The sequence below is a fragment of the Mus musculus genome, chromosome 4 (genome assembly GCF_000001635.26).
Source record: "Mus musculus strain C57BL/6J chromosome 4, GRCm38.p6 C57BL/6J".
In the NCBI taxonomy this organism is placed as follows: domain Eukaryota; kingdom Metazoa; phylum Chordata; class Mammalia; order Rodentia; family Muridae; genus Mus; species Mus musculus.
In genome coordinates, this window is record NC_000070.6 from 46524788 (window position 1) to 46545940 (window position 21153).

At 49.3% G+C, this 21153-nt stretch overlaps 2 protein-coding genes and 1 long non-coding RNA gene across 9 annotated transcripts in view; 1 reads left to right on the forward strand and 2 right to left on the reverse strand.

The window, feature by feature from the left end:
- Trim14 (tripartite motif-containing 14) overlaps positions 1-11363 on the reverse strand; it is a 31079-nt gene extending 19716 nt beyond the window's left edge. For 2 of the 5 annotated variants that reach the window (XM_017320421.2, XM_017320420.2), the window contains exons 1-2: positions 11093-11362; positions 8228-8323 (exon numbers count right to left, since the gene is read on the reverse strand). In XM_017320421.2, coding sequence (XP_017175910.1) covers positions 8228-8323; positions 11093-11293 — 297 coding nt within the window. In that variant the 5' untranslated portion in view covers positions 11294-11362. Of the gene's footprint in view, positions 1-8227; positions 8324-9700; positions 11045-11092 lie in introns of those variants that run through there. The other 3 variants (NM_029077.4, XM_017320419.2, XM_030253861.1) reach the window with 3 other exon arrangements.
- Gm16731 (predicted gene, 16731) lies at positions 11114-15096 on the forward strand. Its single transcript, NR_151695.1, has 4 exons — positions 11114-11276; positions 12384-12536; positions 14305-14653; positions 14759-15096. It is a non-coding gene; the product is annotated as a predicted gene, 16731 (long non-coding RNA).
- Coro2a (coronin, actin binding protein 2A) overlaps positions 12150-21153 on the reverse strand; it is a 64993-nt gene continuing 55989 nt past the window's right edge. For 2 of the 3 annotated variants that reach the window (NM_001164804.1, NM_178893.4), the window contains 7 exons: positions 20825-20941; positions 19276-19380; positions 18561-18657; positions 17448-17560; positions 17106-17196; positions 15631-15902; positions 12150-14480 (listed from right to left, as the gene is read on the reverse strand). In NM_001164804.1, coding sequence (NP_001158276.1) covers positions 14349-14480; positions 15631-15902; positions 17106-17196; positions 17448-17560; positions 18561-18657; positions 19276-19380; positions 20825-20941 — 927 coding nt within the window. In that variant the 3' untranslated portion in view covers positions 12150-14348. The remainder of the gene's footprint in view (positions 14481-15630; positions 15903-17105; positions 17197-17447; positions 17561-18560; positions 18658-19275; positions 19381-20824; positions 20942-21153) is intronic. The other variant, XM_011249899.3, reaches the window with a different exon arrangement.

Here is a 21153-nt window from a genome sequence, read left to right on the forward strand (position 1 = left end):
AGAATAGCCTACTCAGGTTTGCTAATTATATAAATCGTGTTGTGATCATGCAATACGAAATTCGAAGGGGGCTAGAGAGAAGGCTCAGCAGTTAAGAGCACTGAGTGCTCTTCCGAAGGTCCTGAGTTCAAATCCCAGCAACACATGATGGCTCACAACCATCCGAAATGAGATCTGATGCCCTCTTCTGGGGTGTCTGAAGACAGCTACAGTGTACTTACATTAAATAAATAAATAAATATTTTTTAAAAATGCAAAAGGATCAAAGAATGCAGTGTTCTGTTTTTGATACGTGTTACAGCATGAATGAGCCTTGAAGACACAATCCTAAGTGAAATAAAACAGATTAAAAACCACAACTGCCCTTAAGAGACAGAAGCCAATGCCCAGTGACAGGAAGTTGGGAGGAGGTGCAGGTGGAGAAGGCGCCTGGGTAGTGACTGCTAATTGGCTTCTGTTTCCTTTCTTTCTTCTTTTTAAAAATTTAGTTGATCTAAAAAAAAAAATTATAGTATGTGCCTGTTAAGGTTTACATATGCTTGGCCCAGGGAGTGGCACCATTAGGAGGTGTAGCCCTGGTGGAGTAGGCGTGGCACTGTGGGTGTGGGCTTTAAGACCCTCATCTTAGCTGCCTGGAAGTCAGTATTCTGCTAGCAGCCTTCAGATGAAGATGTAGAACTCTCAGCTTCTCTTGTACCAAGTCTGCCCAGATGCCACCATGTTCCTGCCTTGATGATAATGGACTGAACCTCTGAACCTGTAAGCCAACCCCAATTAAATGTTGTCCTTGTAAGAGTTGCCATGGCCATGGTGTCTGTTCACAGAAACCCTGGGTACAGGGTTTGTATGAGTACAGATTGGGACAAAGGCATTAATCAGCTCTGGAGCTAGAGCTCCAGGTGGCTGGGAGCCACCTGGCACAGGTGCTAGGGACAGGTCTCAAGTCCTCTACCACTAAACCCTGTCTCCAGCTCTGTTTTCAGTTTCTTTTCCTTCCTTCCTTCCTTCCTTCCTTCCTTCCTTCCTTCCTTCCTTCCTTCCTTCCTTCCTTCCTTCCTTCCTTCCTTCCCTCCCTCCCTCCCTCCCTCCCTCCCTCCCTCCCTCTCTCTCTCTCTCTCTTTCTTTCTTTCTTTCTTTCTTTCTCTCTTTCTCTCTCCTTCCTTTCTCTCCTTTCTTTCTTTCTTTCTTTCTTTCTTTCTTTCTTTCTTTCTTTCTTTCTTTCTTTCTTTCTTTCTTTCTTTCTTTCTTTCTGTAGTTGTTGCTAGGTCATAGTTTGTTTGCAATAGGATTTATACCCTTGCTGGGCCTGGATCTTGATATATACTCCAGGCTGGTCGTGAACTTATGGCTGTCCTGCCTTTGTAACAGGGCTCTAGTCCCCTGACCTTAGCACAAGGTCATGATATAAGAACCATTTAGGTTATAAAACTCAGCACATAGACAGTACCACTTGTCAAAATGAAAACAAAGACCTAATCCATCAAAGTCCATAGTTCTGGGAAAGTCTCTAAATGGACTAACCCTGCTTTTTGGCTTCTGTAGTTCTGCTTCTGGCTAACTAACTGTTCTTGTGAACTAAAGGGTGTCAACCCAGGATGTGGTTTTTGTGCTTAAAAGCTCACCCTGAGAAAGGCTGGAGGTTACACTGGGATCCTAAACACCCAGTGTAGCTGTCGGCTGGCCAATAAAGACTTCTATTGGCTTAAACTCATGTCCATACAGTCTTCTCTGGTGGATACTCCATAACACTTTCTCCTCCCACGTGCTGCGATTACAGACACAAGCCACCACACCCAGGCAGAATTCCTTTTTGTTTTGTTTTGTTTTGTTTTTGTTTTTTCCAGACAGGGTTTCTCTGTATAGCCCTGGCTATCCTGGGACTCACTTTGTAGACCAGGCTGGCTTCAAACTCAGAAATCCGCCTGCCTCTGCCTCCCAAGTGCTGGGATTGAAGGCGTATGCCCACCACTGCCCGGCCAGAATTTCTATTTGAGACCACAAACAAGTTCTGGAAATAGGTAGAGACCATGTTTGTACACATTGTGAATGTTGTTCATGTTCCCAGAAAGGGAACCTGAAGAGTCAGCACTGCATATCTATGTTCGCCACTACAAAAGGGTATCAGAGCCAGATAGAGCCCAAGACCCATCACCCATAGATGCCTCACAACCCTTTGTAACTCCCGTTCCAGGGCATCTGTCGCCCCCTTCTGGTCTCCACGGGCACCAGGCACATAGATGGTGCCACACAAGCAGATAAAACACCCAGACAGGTAGAATAAAGTGTAAAATTAAGAAAAAATTAGAATGCCTTCACGTGCTTACTTATACAATGAAAAAAGCAGGAAGCATCTAGAAAAATACAGTCTAAAAACTAGAGCCGCTCCTCCCTGTACCCAAACTTCTGTACACTGCCCACTGAATCCTGAACAGCTAAAGAATAAGGCTAGCTCTTAGCTACTGACATGTGCCCTCCATTTGACAAGAGATGGGAGGCAATGGTTAGGTTCTGGGACCAGCTCAAGCACAAGCCTCAAACTCAGAAATCCGCCTATCTCTGCCTCCCAGGTGCTGGGATTAAAGGCGTGCGCCACCACGCCCGGCCCCACTGGGGGGCTCGAGATAAGCCGTCCAAACCCTTTCAGACCATTTCAGTTATAGCAGCCGTGCCCAGCATCGGGGGCAGAGGAGTGGTTATGCCAACACTGTGGTGGAGCCTAGTAGGACGGTCAAGGTCAGACACACAACCTGGCTACATCCTCACGCCTGCATTGCTAGTGTGTCCCGGTTCTGGTTCTATCCCTGTAGCTTTCAGGAATCAGAAAGACACAGAGCCAGGAGCCGGGGTGTGGGGGGTTCCAGCCCCTATTGGTGACCAGGTCTGGCACAAGCCTCTCTCACCCTTCTGTGGCTCACCACGCGAAGAAACTAGGAAGCAAGGCAGAGAGGGTAAGGGCAAGGGAGCTGCAGGGTGTTCCTCCCAGCAGGGCACTGTCCCAGAGGCGGTTCCACTCAGCCCCTCCCTCCCTCCCTCCCTCCCTCCCTTTCTCCCTCCCTCTCCCCCCCCCCCTCCCCAGTGTCTAGTCATCTAGAGTAGACTCACCTTGAACGTGAGGCTGAGGATACTGCGATTCTTGAGCCTCCCGCCTCTCCCTCCCTAATTCTGGTATTATAGGTGTTCGTCACCACCCTGGCTGGTTTTATGGAGGCCTTTGGTTGCTGAACCCAGGGGTCTGTGCACGCTAGGCAAGCACTCAACCCAGCGGATCCCCCATACCTACCTCAAGCATTTGCTCAGCTATACATAGATAGGCTTGAAAGACTTTTTTTTTTGTTGTTTTTTTTTTGTTTGTTTTTGTTTTTTTTTTTGTTTTTTTTTTGTCTGCTTTGTGTTTTGGCTGTTTTTTTTGTTTGTATTTTCTTTTTGAGGTAGAGTCTCACTACATTGCCTAGGCTGGCCTTGAACTTCCATTGTTCAGTCTGTCCTCCTGTCTCAGCTTCTCATGCAGCCTGGACTACCAGGTGTACCATTTTGTCTGGCTTAGACATGCATCTCTTACGGGTCTTTCTGTTGGGACAGACTGCATGTTCTAAACCCCTCATCATGTTTGCTTCAGCTGGCCCACGTAGTCCCCACCCCCCACACTTTCTCCCCTATTTATAAAGTATCAAAGGATGACATAGTGGCACATATCTGCACTCCCAGCATCTGAGAGGATGGAACAGGAGAATTAAGGTTAGAGGCAAGCTGTGCACTGTAGTGAACTGCTTGTCATTCCAGCAGTCAGAAAGCAGAGGCAGGTGGATTCTCATAAATTCAAGCCTGGTCTACACAGTGACTTCAAGAGCAGCCTAGATCATATAGAAATACCCCGAACTTGGCATAAATCACACACACCTTTAGTCCCAGGAAGCAGAGGCAGGGGGGAATCTCTGAGTTCAAGGCCAGCCTGGTCTACAAAGCCAGTTCTAGGACATTCATGGGTACATACCCAAAAATAACCCTGTCTCAAAACAACAAAAAGGTTAAGAAAGGGCTGGTTGTGGTTCACTGGGTAAAGGCACTTGCCACCAAGTCTGCCAACATGAATGGAATCCCTGAGATCTACATGGTAGGAGAGACCCAACTTCTGTGAGTTGCCCTCTGAACTCCATGGGTGGGCTATGGCATGTATAGTCATACATACATTCTTTCTCCCTCTCTATCTCCCTCCCCCCCCCAATGAAATGTAATAAAACTGCTTAAACAAAGAGATAAAAAAAAAAAAAGAGTATAGGGGCTGAGGAGACTAAATGCTTGCTGCTGAGGCACAAGGACCTGAGTTCAGATCTCCAGGACTGACATAAGAGTTGGGCGTGGGCTGGAGAGATGGCTCAGCAGTTAAGAACATTTGCTGCTCTTACAGAGGACCTGGGTTTGCTTCCCAGCTCCTACGTGGTGGCTCACAGCAATCTGTAACTCCATTTCCAGGACCTCCACGGACAGTGCGCTACATAAACATACACTAAGGCAAAACACTCATACACATAAAATAAAGATGAATTTTTTTTTTTTTTTAAAAGCTGGAAATGGCTGATTGCACCTATGGTCCCAGTATTGAGGAGGCAGAAACAGGCAGATCCTGGGAGCCCTGGGGGCTTGAAGGCCAGTCCCCATAGTTGAACCTGTGAGTTCAGCATTCAGTGAAAGAGCCTGTCTGAAAAGCCCAGGAGAGTGACTGAGGAAGACACTTGAAGGTTGACCTCTGGCCCCCACGATCCCATGCACATACATGCACACTCACCTGCATGAATACATGTATGAACAAATACACACAAGGCCAACCTGGAAGACACAGGCTGCTGGTAAAGCCCTATCCCCAAACAAGTAAACTTCACTGCACAGAATGGGAGATTCAGAGAACAGTGCTGCTGAGAGTCATCGCTGCCCAGTACTGGGAGAGGCAGCATCTAGGGCTGCAGGCGAGTGTGAGTGCAGGGTCACCCCTGCCACACGAATGCACTGACTTCTGAAGAGCCACCGCAGGGAAGCACACAGCCTTAGAGGGTATGGGCTGGAGATTGACAACCATGGCTTTAACTGTCCCCTGGAAAGGAGTGTTTGATCGGGCTGGGTGATTGGCTTCTGCACAATAGACTTTGGACCGACCACATCTGAACCTGATTTCTGATTACAGAGCTCCATGGGTTAGTTTCCACATCAAAGGAAACTTTCCCCGGAGTAGGCCACTAAGTCCAGAGCAGCTTCCTCTGCCACAGATACCACCAGCCAGTGTTCAACAGAATGTTTGTGCCCCGTCTGATGTAAGAAATAAAACAGAAAGTCTTGGGGCTTGAGTTAGGTGGCAGAGTGCTGCTCTTGCGGACGTCCTGAATTTGGATCCGAGCACCCGCATCCACACTGGGCAGCTCTGTAATTACAGAGTTGCACGCAGTTCCAGCTCCGTGTGATCTAATGCCCTCCCTATTCTGGCATTTGTGGGCACCCAAACACAGGGTGGTAGACACAAAGACAAAGACACACACGCACAAATTAAAATAAATTTTAAAAATACATTAAAAGCATACAAAGTTTGAATACTATGTGTTGAATATGTTGTTTACTATAGACACTGATCAAACAAAGGGGCCTAAATAAACCAGGGGACATCCCATGTTCATAAACTTAGAAGTAATGTCACTCAGGCTAGCCTTGAACTTGTGATCCTTGGGTCTCAGCCTCCCATGTTGTGGAATTTTAAGTGAGTACCACCTCTGGGTGTTTGCTTATTTGTTTAGCTTTTTTGATTTTTTTCTTTGGCCCTTTTTTCCCCCGAGACAGAATCATCTTACATGGTATGACCAGGATGCCCTACCACACACTATGTAGCTCAGGCTACCCTCAAATTTGCAGCAAACCTCCTACTTTAGTATCTGGGTGTTAGGGTTGCAGGTGTGAGCCTTCACACCTAGCTAAAGAGCCCAAATTTGGTATAGCAAAGCAGGGTCATCAATTCTTTCAAGACCTATTATCAGCTATATTGATCCTAACCATGTAGAGACATGGTTTACAGACATACATAAACAAGAATCATAAACTGCTGTGCATTGTAGGCTTATGTGCTGAGCGGGCATAGACACTATTTAGATTCTGTGCTTGGCACTGGAGGACAGTTAGGTGTCATGGAAGTCACCCTTAGCCTATTAAGTGGAGGAACAGGCTATTTCTCCACAGGGCCTTTGCAGTTTCCTGTGGATCCAGAAATGTTTCAAAGGCAAATGTGTAAGAGCTGCTGGCCCTTGCCTTGCTCTTTCTTCCCTTTGACTCTGTCGCAAGAAGCCTGGAGAGACACTTCTCTAGAGTCACTTGCTGGGTCCTCTTGAACTGATTTGTCATTTTGAGCCCAGAACCTTGCTGTTTTTAAACTTTTATTTATTATTGTGTGTGTGCGTTGTGCATGAGGAAAGCTGTGTATAGAGGGCAGAGGACAACTTTTGGAAGTCTGTTTTCTACTACTGTGGCCTCTGGCGCTTGAACTCAGGTTGCCAGACTTGGACAGCAAATGCTGAGCCATCTCCTTAGTCCCCACCCCCCTTTTAATAAAAATTTCACTTACATCTATCTATCTATCTATCTATCTATCTATCTATCTATCTATCTATCTATCTATCTCTATGAGATATGGCCTTGTTTTATGCTCTGGCCAGGAACTCAGTAGTAGATCAGAATGGCCTCAAACTTGGGCTGATCTTGTCTCAAAAATGCTGGGATTACAGGTGTGTACCACCAGGCTGGAGAGATGGCTCAGCAGTTAAGAGCACTGACTGCTCTTCCAGAGAGTTCTGAGTTCAAATCCCAGCAACTACATGGTGGCCCACAACCATCTATACAGCTACAGTGTATTCATATACATACAATAAATAAATAAATCTTAAAAAAAAGTGTTTACCACCATGCCCAGCCAGTCCTTCTCTTGAAGAGTTAAAAGAGGGTCACCACTAATAGCTAGGCCACTGATGTGACCTGTGAAGATTCCCAGAATACCAGGGCTTGTTGCCCTTTAATTGATGATAGATGTTAGGAATTGAGGAATCAGTTCCACACTCCTGTGTGGTGATGGTGGTGGTGCATACCTGTTATCCTAGCAACTCAGAAGGCTTGAAGTAGGAAGTAATCTTGGCTTATATATTGGAGATCCTGAATCACCAGCCAACCAACCAACCAACCAACTAACCAACCAACGAATCATGTGATCCTGAACTTAACTAAGGCCTGTAATCCCAAATACTCAGGAACCTAAGGCAGGAAGCTCACGAGTTCAAGGCCAGCTGGAGACAAAGTTCAAGTCTAGTTGGTTAGCTTAATAAGACCCTGCCTCAAGACAGAAATGTTTCCCATGCTCCACGTTCCTTTATGCAACCTCAGCTGAACTCATTGGTACCCACATACACAGGGGATGGCTAGTTGGAAATCAGTGGGCAGAGACAAGGGAAGGAAATGGGTAAATGTGATCAAAATACATTCTATACATGTCTGAAAATGTTGCAGGAAGCCTATCATTGTGTATAGTCTATCTATGCCAATAAAATCCTTCTTTAAAAAAAAGACTTTACAGAGACTCCAATTTTAATAAAAATTTCACATTTTCACTCCACTCTCAAGTAAGGTAAAGAGAGGTCTGAAAATGTAAATAGCCCAGTGGGATAAAACATTTGCCTACCACGTGCATGGCCCCGGGTTCAATCTGTAGTACACCATAAAGGAAATAGCACTGTATGAACACTGAAGGAAGAGTGTATTTAGGGACTAGATTTACACTCTACATCCCACGACCAAGAACCTTAAGAGTTGCTTGCCTGCCCTGGGAGCTGTTTTGCTTTCCTTATGGCAGTTTGGGGTGTGTGAGGATGGAGGGCCAAGTTCCTCTGGTCTTGTCCTGGCTTTGGTGGATGTGAGGAAACTGGACCTCTGCCCAGTGAGCTGTGGGGCAGAGGCTGAGTCTTCACAAAGCTTGAGAAACAGACCTTCAGGGCCACCCACCTGCATGCGTGCTTTCTTTGTGATCTTGTTCTAAAATGTCTAATTTTGTGTTCTTTCAAGACCCTTTAAGTCATGGGTGCTCCAAATCCTACCAGCTTGTTTTGAGTCTAGTTCTTGTTTTCCCGGGGCTCCACATTAAGGAATACTTAGACCCTGGGGGATATGTGGACATCTGCCCTGAGGGGAAAAAAAAGATGGATCCACTTGCCTTGAGCCTTTCCCCGGCGTCTTCCAAATGGGCTATGTTGTCCGCATGTTGCCTCTTCTTGGTTGCCAAACACTCTAAACAGTCCTGGATTAGCTTCTGTGAGAAGGGTCAGGAGAAAAAGGAAAACTGTCACTTTCAAGCTAACGAGCTTCTAGTCTCTCCACCAGGGACTGAACTCCAGGCTTGGCAAGGGGACATCCACCTGCTGAGTCACTTCATTAAACCACTAACCCACCGCTGCACTGAATTCTTTTCCAGCAGAAGTGCCTGGGGCTCTGCCGGTGAGTAGTTTGCCCAAAGTCAAGTGATAAGATGCAGGGTGAGCAGAGCCTCTGGCCCTCTGCACCGCAGGCCTTTGTCAGGGATGCCACAGCCTGGATGCCTGGCTCCTATTTCTGTTTGTCTGCTTTTAGAAGTTGCTTTTTCTTTTTTTTTTTTTTTTTTTTTTTTTTGGTTTTTCGAGACAGGGTTTCTCTGTATAGCCCTGGCTGTCCTGGAGCTCACTTTGTAGACCAGGCTGGCCTCGAACTCAGAAATCCGCCTGCCTCTGCCTCCCGAGTGCTGGGATTAAAGGCGTGCGCCACCACGCCCGGCGAAGTTGCTTTTTCTAATACCTGGTTTGGGTCTCTTCCCTCCAAGGGGTAGCTATTTCCACCTTAGCCTTCTCTACAGCTGGTCTTCCACTTGGCACCTGGGCCTAACTCTTGAGAACAGGGGTGGGGATGGGGCCTGAACTTTTTTAAAAAAAGAATTATTTATTTTATGTATATGAATACACTATAGCTGTCTTCAGACACACCAGAAGAGGGTGCCAGATCCCTTTACAGATGGTTATGAGCCACCATGTGGTTGTTGGGAATTGAACTCAGGACCTCTGGAAGAGCAGTCAGTGCTCTTAACCGCTGAGCGATCTCTCTAGCCCTCGGGGTCTGGACTCTTAATCAGCCAAGAGTAATAATACTAAGGCATGTCAATTTCCAGGGGAGAGCTGGAAGCTCAAGGAGGCTGGCAGGCGTTATGAGCTCTAGAGGAAGAATAAACCTAGGTCCTAGTCCTCGCTCTACAGCCATGTGCTCAAAATCTGTTTCCTCCATCGCAAGCAGGTTTGCTGTGTGGAGTAAATGAGATCAGAGTGGCTGGCCAGCCGCACATGCTCAGTGCAGGTCACTTTGCCATGTTAGCATCCAACAAGCATTTGCCGCAGTGGTAAATGGGGGCAGGGAAGGGGGTCAGCCTTGGCTTCAGCTTCCACATACTCATCATCTGGGACATCTAAGCCACCTATTGCTCAAGCTGGCCCAAGGATACCCTAGCTCTCTGGTTTAGGATCTCCACCTCCAGCCACTGGAATTTCTGTCTCCTGATCCCATGAAATTCTATTTACCCTTCAAAGCGCTTCCTTGACGGTTACTCCTGTGCTCAAACTCCGCCCGCCCAGACCTGCGCTGCACGCTCGCCCTCGCGGCTTCCCACCTGCACGCGCACAGCCTCCTCCTCGGCCAGGCCCACCGGGTGGCGGCGGTACGCACCCAGAACCCGGCAGAGCGCCCACACGGAGCGGCCACAGCGGCGACAGAAGAGCTCATGTCCACCCAATGGCACTTCCCTGGGGAAGTGCTTGCGTGGCTTCCTGCCCCAAGTTCTATTTTCTGGCTCTCACTGGCCACCACCCTGGGCTCCCTAGTATGATATGTAGTACATTGCAGTGCTACTATCCTACCCCTGACCAACCAGGCAACTAACTCATCCAGATGCGGCGAGGATCTGATTTCTGACTTGGCTCACGGTACAAGCCATGGCGCTGAGTGCTGAGTATGTGCTTGATGAAGGAATGGCTCTGTGGATAGACAGAGGAAGGGTGCCTAGGTTGACGCATAGCCTTGGGTCTCCGAGTAGCAGCATTTGAGGATCCTTATTAGCAGTCATTTCACAGTTGCTGAAGGATGGTTCTGGAAGCAGGGGCAGGACTCCACTAGTCAGACTGTCCTCCCTCAGGCCCAATTCAGATTGGAGTTGTAGTCTTGTCAAGGGTGGTTAAGTCAGGAGAGAGCAGAAAGGAAGGTGCTTTGGGCAGAATTACAAAGACTTCTTGGAGATAAACATAAAATCAGCCCCGGGGGTTCAGAAGGTTCTGGCTAGCTTGCCTTCCTCAAATGCAGAGAGGAGAATAGATTCTGCAGAGCCAGGGCAGCCGGCTGGGGGTCCTGCTTTCTCGTTATCTATAGAAGATAAGGCTGTGATTAACAAGCCTCTTCCGTGGGTGGGGTGGGAGAGGGGACAGTGGTGTATTTGCATAGGGGGAGGAGCCGGATTCAAGGCAGGAAGAGGGACCTTATTGACTTAGCAAAACAACATAGGCCATCAGGTCCCAGTTCAGAATGGCCTTTTATGAACTCCAGGGTCCAGAGACATTTCCAGGCTTCATGGAACACACGCATACATACAGTTTTCTTTTTCTACAATCTGGTCTTTTGAGATAGTCTCTCTACATATCACAGGTTGGCTGTAAACTCCCAATTTTCCAACTTCATCCTCCCCTGTGCTCTGTTAGGCGAACGTCCCTCCCGCGTCCTTGACTCTGGTTGGGGAGTTGCCCTAGCAGAAGCGGTAAAGAACGTGTGAGTACTAACCAGCTTGAGCCTCCTGTACCCCAAGCCAATCTTGGGAAGCTTCGCTGGTGGTTTGAGCAACTTTTGCACTTCCATAGGGTTCTGCCTCCCGATCCTACTGTCTACTATCTAGAGGACCTCAGGGTCCCCCTTTAGTTTCCCTGTCCTAACGGGATTTGACCCTCCTTTGACGGTTACTCTTGTGCTCAATCTCCGCCCGCCCAGACCTGCGGTGCACGCCCTCGCGGCTTCCCACCTGCACACGCACAGCCTCCTCCTCGGCCAGGCCCACCGGGTGGCCGCGGTGCGCACCCAGAACCGGGCAGAGCGCGCACACACAGCGGCCGCAGCGGCGACAGAAGAGCTCAGCCGGGCGTTCGCTGTGCTCCGGACAGCGCCAGCCATACGCCCCGTCGGGCTGAAAGGGCGCCCGCGCCTCGGTAGTCTCGCTCGCCATTCTCAGTGGCAACCGCTGTTCTCTGTGCAGTGTGGTCGGGTTGGGTTGGTGCAGAAATCGAAACCTTGCTCGGGGAGGGGCGGGGCGGGGCGGGGCGGGCGACCCAGCTCCCAGTGGCAAACTGGAGGGGCGATGACCTGCTGGAGAGTTGATGCTTGGTCCCACCTAGTGCTGGATCCGCGGCACAGCATCCTTCCACTCTTTCTCACCTTGAGGAGGAGGAGGTCACTATAGATAGGAACGCGGGTGCTTGCACTGATGGGCTCACTGGAAGGTTGGCTTCCCGCTTGTTGATGATGTTGGGCTTCTGGCAAACTGCGGAGGTGCGTAGTAGGTGGTGTGGCCTGCCCAGAGGGCCTACATTTTCTACACCTCATTTTGTTCTTTTCCTGTAGTGCTTCCTCCCTATGGTCAGCCATGTGGGGGCAGGTGGGGGTGAAGTTGGAACATACTTCCAAGAAGCCCCAATTATCTTCAGGCTAAAACTTCAAAGCCCCAGGCCCTGAAGATGTTCTGATTTCTCTTGCCTTGATGGGTGAATGACCCACCCTGTTTCTAGCCGGGGCATTTTGCAGTTCTTGCTTAAGGTATAGCTGCTGCTCACTGTCCCCCAATCACATGGAGGTGTGGCTTATCTCCTTCTTCAGGAAGCGTCCATTCTCCACCCACAGCCGCCTGACCACCCTGCCCCATCCTGCCCCTCACGAATTCTCTCAAACACAAGTGGAAGCACTTCAAGGGTATTCGGACCTTACTGACCAGTTTGCCAACCTGGTCCGGTATCATCTGGTCCAGACACCTAGTGCTAAATTGGTACTTGTAGAACGAATTAACAAAAAGGAAATCGCCAAGCATTGCAATATCGAGTCTGGTGTTATTATTTATTATTATTTTGGTTGAGGCAGAGTCTTAGACTCCTTTGCCCAAGCTGGTCTGGAATTTTCAATCTTCCTGCCTCAGCCTTCCATGAACTGGGATTACAGGCAGGAATTACCACCCACAGTAGATTGTCATATTCTTACATTGCACGATTCTGTGTCTATTTTAACTTTTATTTCTTAATTATTTTTTTATTTACTTTTTTACAAAGGTACAAGGAATTTAAGAAACATTCAAACAATCACTCAAACGGCTTCAGGCACGGTTTCATATGAAAAGCATAGGTCCGTATCTTGATTCCCGTTTCCCTCTGGGATACAACCTCAAGTTTTGTTCTAGGAAGCAGAATTATTGTAGAGCTAAGGTGGGTACAAGCTCATCTCCAAGCGTTCTCCCTCATTCACACAAAGTTCCTGAGTCATCAGAAAGAAAGCTCCCAAGGCAAGAAGGAAGGAGCCGAGGGCGGCTTTGCTGCTTGGGTGGTCACTGTGTCAGGGGGCAGTGTTGCTCCATTAGCCCAAGAACATAAAAACATAATCTTAAAAAAATATGACAAAATCTTCAAAAGAAAAAAAAGATGACAAATATCCCTCTCCCTTGCTATGAAATAATTTAAATAATTTATTCTAGATGTAAAAAAAAACCCAACAGAACAAGAAACAACATATAATTTTGTTCATAGCCACCTGTGACCTGTTCCTGAATGTGAGGTCTGGGTCTGGGTCCCTTACAGTGGGGATAGCTTTTTTTTGAGGGGATGGTGTTGTACAGAGATTTGATGGGAAGCTCACTGGACCCCACCCCTAGCCACACATAAGAGGCAGCCAGTGGTTTTGGGCTGGTGTCTTCACTATGTGGCCCTCCTGCCTTCTGAGCATGGGGTTGGAGCTTTACAGACTGACATGCTGGTCACAAATGAAAGGAGAGAGAGCGCGCCATCCCAGGAGCTCCAGATCCCTGCCATACTCGGGAGCACAAGGAAGGCGAGCATAGCTAGCTCATCGCCGGGCATAGAGTCCCAGTGTAGTGTAGGGATGGAGAATAAACCAAGGAGCACAGGACCCTGGTGTGTGCAGATACCAGCGACGGTGAGTGACGTGGTCGTGTGCGAGTCAGCTTTGTACTGCTTCCATTGCCAACACAGCAGTAGGATGCTAGCTAAAAGCGTCTCCATTCCCATGAACAGAAGCCACTCAGGCAGCTTGTTCAGAGGGCCGTACCCTCCACTGTAGGGTCAGCTTTAGTGGGCAGGTCTGGTCATCAGTATGTGCATCCAGTGGGGTGCTAATGGACGATGTGGGTCAGAACCTGTTAGCCTGGATAGCCCCTGAAATTCTCGCTTGAGCTCCAGCATGACCCTGAGTGATGGGGGAAACTATCTGTCCAGAGGGGAAGGGGGGAGGGGGGAACTCTGTCTGCTTGTCCAGGAGGTATGGGGGAGTGGGTACCTCCTGTGGTAAGCCTTGTCTCAAGTTCTCAGGCACCAGCTAGGCTTGTTTTGCACCAAGAAAGAAAAGAGCCTCAGAACCAGGCACAAGACACACAAGGGAGGGTCGCAGGCTTTCAGACCAGGTGCCATTTTCTCACCCAGTGCAGTGAACCAGAGCCCTTACTGGTGGCTGGCCATGGGGCTTTGCCACATCCAGTGCTGGGCCCCCCTACCTCCCAGAGGACTTTAGATACCCTGGGTGGAAGTCCGTTCCTGCCCTCTTGTAGTCAACAGACATGGACTCAGCTCTGAGGTCTGTGTCCCCACCTATGGGACGATCTACCCACATGTGGCTGATTCTGGTTGGAAGGATGGGTTTGGCTGCCTGCCTGTGGTTTAGAATTGGGCCAAATCTTCACTCTGGGAGGTCATAGCTCCTCACCAACCCTTAAAACCAGAATCCAGCAGAAGGTAGGGTATAATCTAAACCAGCCAGGGCAGGAACTGCAGATTGGAGAAGGCGACAGGAAAGCGGCACCACGTCCCACTGGGATCTCTTTCAGCAACTGAGAGTTTTGTTTTCCTGGTATAAAATATAGAAATAGTGGTTGTTCTCAGTGAATTTCGGCTCGGTGCTGGACCTCTCTCTCTCTCTCTCTCTCTCTCTCTCTCTCTCTCTCTCTCTCTCTCTCTCTCTCCACAGAGCCTATCGGTGTCCCTGAGGGCAAGGGTGGAGGAGAGCACTGCTCAGAGCTGTCCTAAGGCCATCCGCAGGTTTTTGATCTCTAGTTCCAGCTGCTTGGTCTGGACTTCTCTCTGGATTAACAGCTCCCGGAGCCTCCGGATCTCCTCCTGTTGCCGGTAGAACATCTGCAGCAGCTGTGAAGCACAGTGAAGAGGGAGAGGTCATCTGGGTGGCCGGGATAGGCCACAGCACAGAGGCTGAGGCACACACTTCTGACTTGGTGACAGCCGTTAAATTATTAGCAAGGGACAGTCACTTCTGAGCCGTGACGAAAGCCTTGCTTGCTTTACCCAACAGTGAAGTTCCGGTAGCTTGTTTGTATTCTATTTGTCCTTCCCAGATCCCTGAGGGGTAGAGCAAAGGCTCTTTGGACCGGAAGCCTGAAAACTTTTTTTTTTCTTCCCCATCACAGGACTCTATTCAATTTTAACAATGCAGCAGGATCTAGAATCACCTATGGAGTTTCTAGATTGATCCATCCTAACTGTGGGTAGCATTAACAAATGGGATGAGATCCTGGGCTGAAAGCTGAGTGCCAGCATCTATCTCTGTCCGCCTCCAGCTTGTGGATACCATGTAACCCGCTGCCCTAAGCTCCTGCTGCTGCCTTCCTTCACCATGCTGGGCTGTGCCCTGGAACTGTGAACCCAAATAAACTTCCTTTAAGTTGCTCCTGCCAAGTGCTTTGTAGCAGCAGCAGCAGCAGCAACAACAACAACAATAAAAAGTTGTTAACACACAGGCAAGTTACCTCACCTGTCCTGAGTCTGTTTCTCCTCTGGGAAGTAAAAACTAATTCCTTACCATAATTATCATTGTACAAAATAGCCATTAGATTCTGGGCACCCCAAGGGTCTCTGCTATTCCCTAAAACACCTGTGACTTCTCCTTAGGGTGGCAGTGTTAGCACCTCTTTTTATGGTGTGGGAACTGTAGCTGACTGAGGCTCTCTCCCTTAGCAGTCTGTCCACAGTGGTATTACACCAACCTCACACATACAGTAGATGCTTAATGCACCCGGGCTCGAAAAATAAGTCTCCAAAACTCAGTGCGGTACTAGGACCATAATGGCACCAAGTTGTATCTTCTGCATTTCACAGATAGTCCTCATCACGGTGTTATACACATCTGTCATCTTGGTGTATGGCTGCTGTTCAGAGCCCATGTGGTGACTGAATTCCCTAAGTGAGTTAAGGCCCAGTCCAGCCATGCAGCTGGCTGCCTTCTGTCATTTCCCTCACAGCCTACCACTCTCTCCCATCCTGCAGGCCTCTCCCCTCCTACCTCATTTTCTGTCTTTGGTGGGGAGCATTCGAAAACATCAAAGCCATTAGTGAGGCAGGACTTCTCTCCCAGATGATGCTCTGCGGTCCACTTTGCTAGCTTCTCTTCCAGTAGAGAGAAGGGCGCCTGGTCACCGTCTTCGGCCGGCTGTTTCATGGGTTCTAAGGGCTGAGGTGAAACTTGGACCATAGAATTGGAGAGGGGTCTCTCTGGAGGCAGTGTCTGGGAGTCCAGCAGCTCGGAGCCGGGTCTAAGGGACATCATGATAGGCCCTGGGGGGTGGAAGCAGGAGGCTGTGAAGAGGGCTGAATGGCCGTGGGTAAATGCGTATGGACACAGGCAGGCACCAGAGACACAGCAGAGGCTTTTGTAGACAGGTGTGAACCCATCCCAGGGCAGTCGGGTACCAAACATGTGAAGCACATGAGTGGGAAAGGAAGCTAGCATGCAGGAACAGCATAGTGCATACTCTGGAGTGGCCTCCTCATGCTTGAGGTCCTCAAATGAAGCCTGTCCTTTCTCTCTCCCTTCTATCCCTAGACAGGGTCGTACTCTGTAGTTCTGGGTGGCTGTGCACCAATGGTCTTTCTGTCTCAGCATGCCTGGCCTTGGCTTTGCTTTGTAAAGAGAGACCCACTCGTACGGTGGCGCACACCTTTAATCCCAGCACTTGGGAGGCAGAGGCAGACAGATTTCTGAGTTTGAGGCCAGCCTGGTCAACAGAGTGAGTTCCAGGACAGCCAGAGCTACGCAGAGAAACCCTGTCTCAAAAAACCAAAAAACCAAAAAAAAAAAGAAAAAAGACAGAGAGAGAGAGAGAGAGAGAGAGAGAGAGAGAGATAGATCCACTATCTTCTGCTATTTATTAAGCAAAAAATAGGGGTTTTTTTTAGTTTTCGTTTGTTTGCTTTTTATTTTTTGACATCTTCAGGCAGACACAGGAGATGGGGGCCACACACACTGAGAAGAGGCCTGGCGTAGTAGGCCTCCTATGTTCTACGGATGCATGAAGTGAAGCGGGGATGCTGTGGAGGTGCGGATGGAGCCTGCATTGGTCTCCTTCTGCTTACAAGAATGGGGCAGACTCTGGTCAGGGCATGCATGGTCTATTGCCTAGAGAATCTCGGGCCACAGAATAACTAGAGGAAATGGTGAAGGGAGGAAGAGTGTGGCTGAGGCATCCAGACACTCTGCAGTCACAGTGGCCGTCTTTCTATGGAGTGACATCCTCTTGACATGAAGGAGTTTAGGGACCAGGCAAACAAAGCCTCTGCTCGCCTGGCATTATCTATAACCAGTCATGGGGCGGGGTGGGGGTGGGGGTGGGGGTGGGGGTGGGGGGGCAGGGCTGGCTGACCAGGACCTGTCTCTAGAGCACAACAACAAAATAAAGAGCCAGGCCAACCCGCTCAGCTACTTGGGACCTCCAGGACTCCAGTTTCCTAGCCTAGCAGCCTGCTCCCAGCCCCCCTTACCTCTGTTCATCCCGCTGAGCCACTCATGAGCCGTCAGGGAGGGCTGGGCCGCTGCGGTGGGCGGGTAGATGTCCTCTTGGTAGGATTCTGACTGTAGAGGAAATGGGGACAGTGAGGACTAGGCCTTGGAGTCTCTCTCTCCCAAACCCTGCTGTGAGGAGGTTCTCGGGCAGCTGAGGGGCAGAGGTGGGACGAGACTCAGCCTTCCAGGTCCCAGGGCAGTTCACGCTGACCCCAAGAAAGGCGGGGGGTGGGGGGTGGGTGGTGGGTGGAGGGAGGGCAGGGGGGTCTGTGTTCTTTCAGGTGGGTATCTCCCTGAGACAGGCCCGCCGCTGCACTTACCCTTCGGGGTACAATCATGGACACTGGCTCGATGAGGCTTTTGGTTGTGATCAGTTTATAGAAGCGGAAGATCTCGCAGGAAGACACATCGAGACCTCTCTTTGGCATGATACCTGTGGTCAGATGGGCAAGAGAGATGAGAAATCCTGGCCTGGCTAGGGCCGCAGAGACCCAGTGGGCAGGGCAAAGGCAGACTGCACACCTATGATCAGAAACGCACCCCCCTCCCCCCCCCCCCATAGCTCTCCTCTGTGAACAGCTCCTGACCAATAGCTATGCCAGGCTGCCCTGAGCCAGGGAACAAAGCAGGATTCCACAATCTAGCAGTGCCCCCACCTTCCTTCTAGGTTTAACTACTTCAGCTGGATCCTGAAATGAGTCTACTCTGCTCTAAGGTTCCTACTTCCATCCTCATAGGCCTAGAACCTAAATGCTTATTTTGTATTTTGTTTTTGAGATAGGAACTCTCGGAGCCAAGGCTGGCCTCAAACTTGTTATGTAGCAGAGAGTGGCCTTGAACTCTTGACCCTCCAGCTTCTATCTCTTGAAAGCTCAGATTACTGGTAAATACAGCACAAACCCCCTTTGTTTGTTTGTTTTTGAGGCATGGTCTTGCTGTTACATAATCCAGGCTGGTCATAACCTCCTGATACGTGGGCCTCGGCCTCCTGAGCCTAGGATTACAGATGTATATCTTTATACCTGGCTTTCTAAATGCTCCTACCATGGCCACTCCAGGTTTTTTCCTTCTTCCTTTTGTTTGTTTGTTACAAGGTTTGTTTGCTACATAAGCCTGCCATGACCACAAATTTACTGTACAGGTGAAGATGACCTTGAACTCCTGATCCTCCGGCCTCCATCGGCCAAATCCCTTAGGAATCTGGTAATGCAAGAGGCATCACCAGAGGCAACGCCTTGGACTTCCAGAGCCAAGAGCCCCAACACGCCTTGCTTGTCACAACTCGTCCCAGCTTCAGCACTGATACTGTCATCAAGAAACAGATGGATGCAGCCCACAGACCCCTTTGTCACCCCCTTCCTGCCTGATGTATTCCTGCACCAGGGCCTAGTTCTGGTACCCTGACCCCCACATGGCTTTGGCGTGCCACTCACCGATCCCCTTCTGTGGGTTGTAGGAGCGGTACTCGGTCAGGTAGGTCAGGTGAGGTTTCTCCATGCTTACCTCATAGTAGCGGATGTTCCCGTCTCCCTGGGGAGGGCAACCCAGAGAGTCAGAGCCGGGCCATGAGTGCTGCACTGGCCCTGGTGACTAAGTAGTAATATCCTGACTTTCAGAGTGGACAGCCGACGATGGGCCCAGATCATACAGGGACGCCGGAAAGCTTTGGCCTGGCCAGTTGCCAAGGCTAAGTCTCTGACCGGCAACTCCATCCCACCATATGACAACCATGAGGAAGTCAGGTTGATTGGCCTCAGGGACCACCACCATGAGGACATTTTCCATTGTCAGAGTCACTTGGAGGTGCCGTTACTGGCATACTGAATAGGGAACAGGGATTCTGGATATAGGACACCCCCACCCAAGGAAGGAAAGCTATTCTGCTTCAAGTGTAAAGACTCCCGCTGAGAACCACCATCTGGACCAGGAGTTTGGGAGGAACATGCTTGGGTGGGTGGGGTCACACCAAAGCCCTGGCCTCAGGTGATCCTAGGGAGCTAGGAAGGAAGGGAGGGCCAGGTGTCTTCTCTACCCTGTACCTCTTAGAACCCTGGGATGTTTTCTGACCATCCATGGAGCTAAGCTTAGCACATTCTGTCTCCTTTATTGGGCGTCCAGAGGGCTGCCTCCCTCCTATGACAGACTGACCTTCCCCACAATGTACAGCATGCTGGTGTCCGAGTCAAAGAAGGGGAACAGCACACCAGAAGAGCCATCCAGGTCTTCCTCTGTAAGGGGCACAGAAAGGTTTTCCTGCAAGGGAAGGGAGACCGTCACTTCTGGAGGATCACTCCTGGAACCCCTGTTGGTCCTGAGGTCCTAACTGCTGCCCTGGGTATATGAGTGTGGTTGTTGTTTGAGATAGAAAGCTTGCTGTTCTATAGGCCATGCTTTGGAAAGAGGTCCTAGTCCTCAAGACAGAGTCTGTGGATTATTCTCTGGAGGACATGATGTTTAGCCAGTACTGTGCCACCCCCATTTTGTCAGCATTTTATAAAAAAAAAATTTAGGCATTTTAAAATTTGATGTGTATGGGTGTTGTGCCTGTATGCTTGACTGTGCACTATGTGCATGCAGTGCCCAAGGAGACCAGGAGAGGGCGTCTGACTCTCAGAAACTAGAGTTAGAGTTGTGAGCTGCCCCATGGGTTCTCTTTGCTCCACAGTCATATTTGTCAGCATTTTGTTCTTTCTCCCTTTCTTTCTTCCTTTCTTCCTTCCTTTCTTCCTTCCTTTCTCTCTCTCTCTCTCTCTCTCTCTCTCTCTCTCTCTTTCTTTCTTTAAAAAACTTATTTATTTATTTTGTGTATATGCGTACACTGTAGCTGTCTACAGAAAAAGGCACCGGATCTCATTACAGATGGATGTGAGTCACTGTGTGGTTGCTGGGAATTGAACTTAGAACCTCTGGAAAAGCAGCCAGTGCTCTTAACCTCCCAGCCATCTCTCCAGCCCAGCAATTTTGTTCTTTTTTTCTTTTTGAAAAGTATTTGAGACGGGGCTCCACTCTGTAGTCTACATTAGCCTTGAACTCAGAGCAATGCTCCTGTCTGGGACTGATTTTTTTTTTTTTCCTTTTCTTTTCCTTTTTTCTTTTTCCAGCCTTGAAAATCAAACCCAGGGATTCGTGCTATTAGGAAAACACCCACCACTGAGCTACATCTACAAATCTCTTTTAAAATTGAGAACTGAGAGATGGTGTTGAGGCTGACCTTGAACTTGCTGTCCCTGTAACTAAGGCTTTCTAGTACATAAGTTTTCACTTGGTAGACTTGAACTTAATACGTAGCTTTCAATCCTCCTACCTTCATCTCCAAGTGCTAGCTAGGTCTGGCTTCCCATTTATTTTAACAAATGAAGAAGACAGATGGCTTTATCCAGCAGGTAGTTGGGAGACCCTGCATTCTGTCCCCAGCACTTGAAAACACTTAACAGAACAGCTCACCTTCCATCCACAGTGGGTCTCTATGAGCACTGGACCTGCTCTCCAGATGTCCCCTGCCTTCCTCTATCCCCTCCTCCCCACCCCCAGCCTCTCTTGGGACCCCACCTCTTTCCTGAATAACGAGATGCACAAGGCTGGACCCCAGCTCTGTTGCCTGCTGACTGAGTGTGAGGCTGAACGAAGAGATACCCATGTGCATGAAGGGAGGCGGGGCTGGGCCGCAGGGTGATGCACAGGCCAAGAGCAGACTCACCTGGTCCCACAGGGCCATCTGCCGGTTGTTCCAGCGGGAGGTACCCGTGGATAGCAGCTTCTTGAGGCTCCCCAGGAACAGTACTTTGTTGGCGCGGTGCCCCTTGTAGCTGGCTTCCTGGAGGGATAGGTGTGGTCAGGATAGGTTGGAGAGCTGCGGGGAGGGGACTCCCAGCTGCAGGTGGGGTTCCTGCCTCCCCATTGGCTCCTTCCAGGAAGCTGTCAAGTGAAATCTCCCATTCTATTGAGAGCTGCCTCTGAATAGAGTCAAGCAAACCTCTGCCCTCTCTGCTCCTTTTTCTTTTTCCTTTTCTTTCTTTCTTTTTTTTT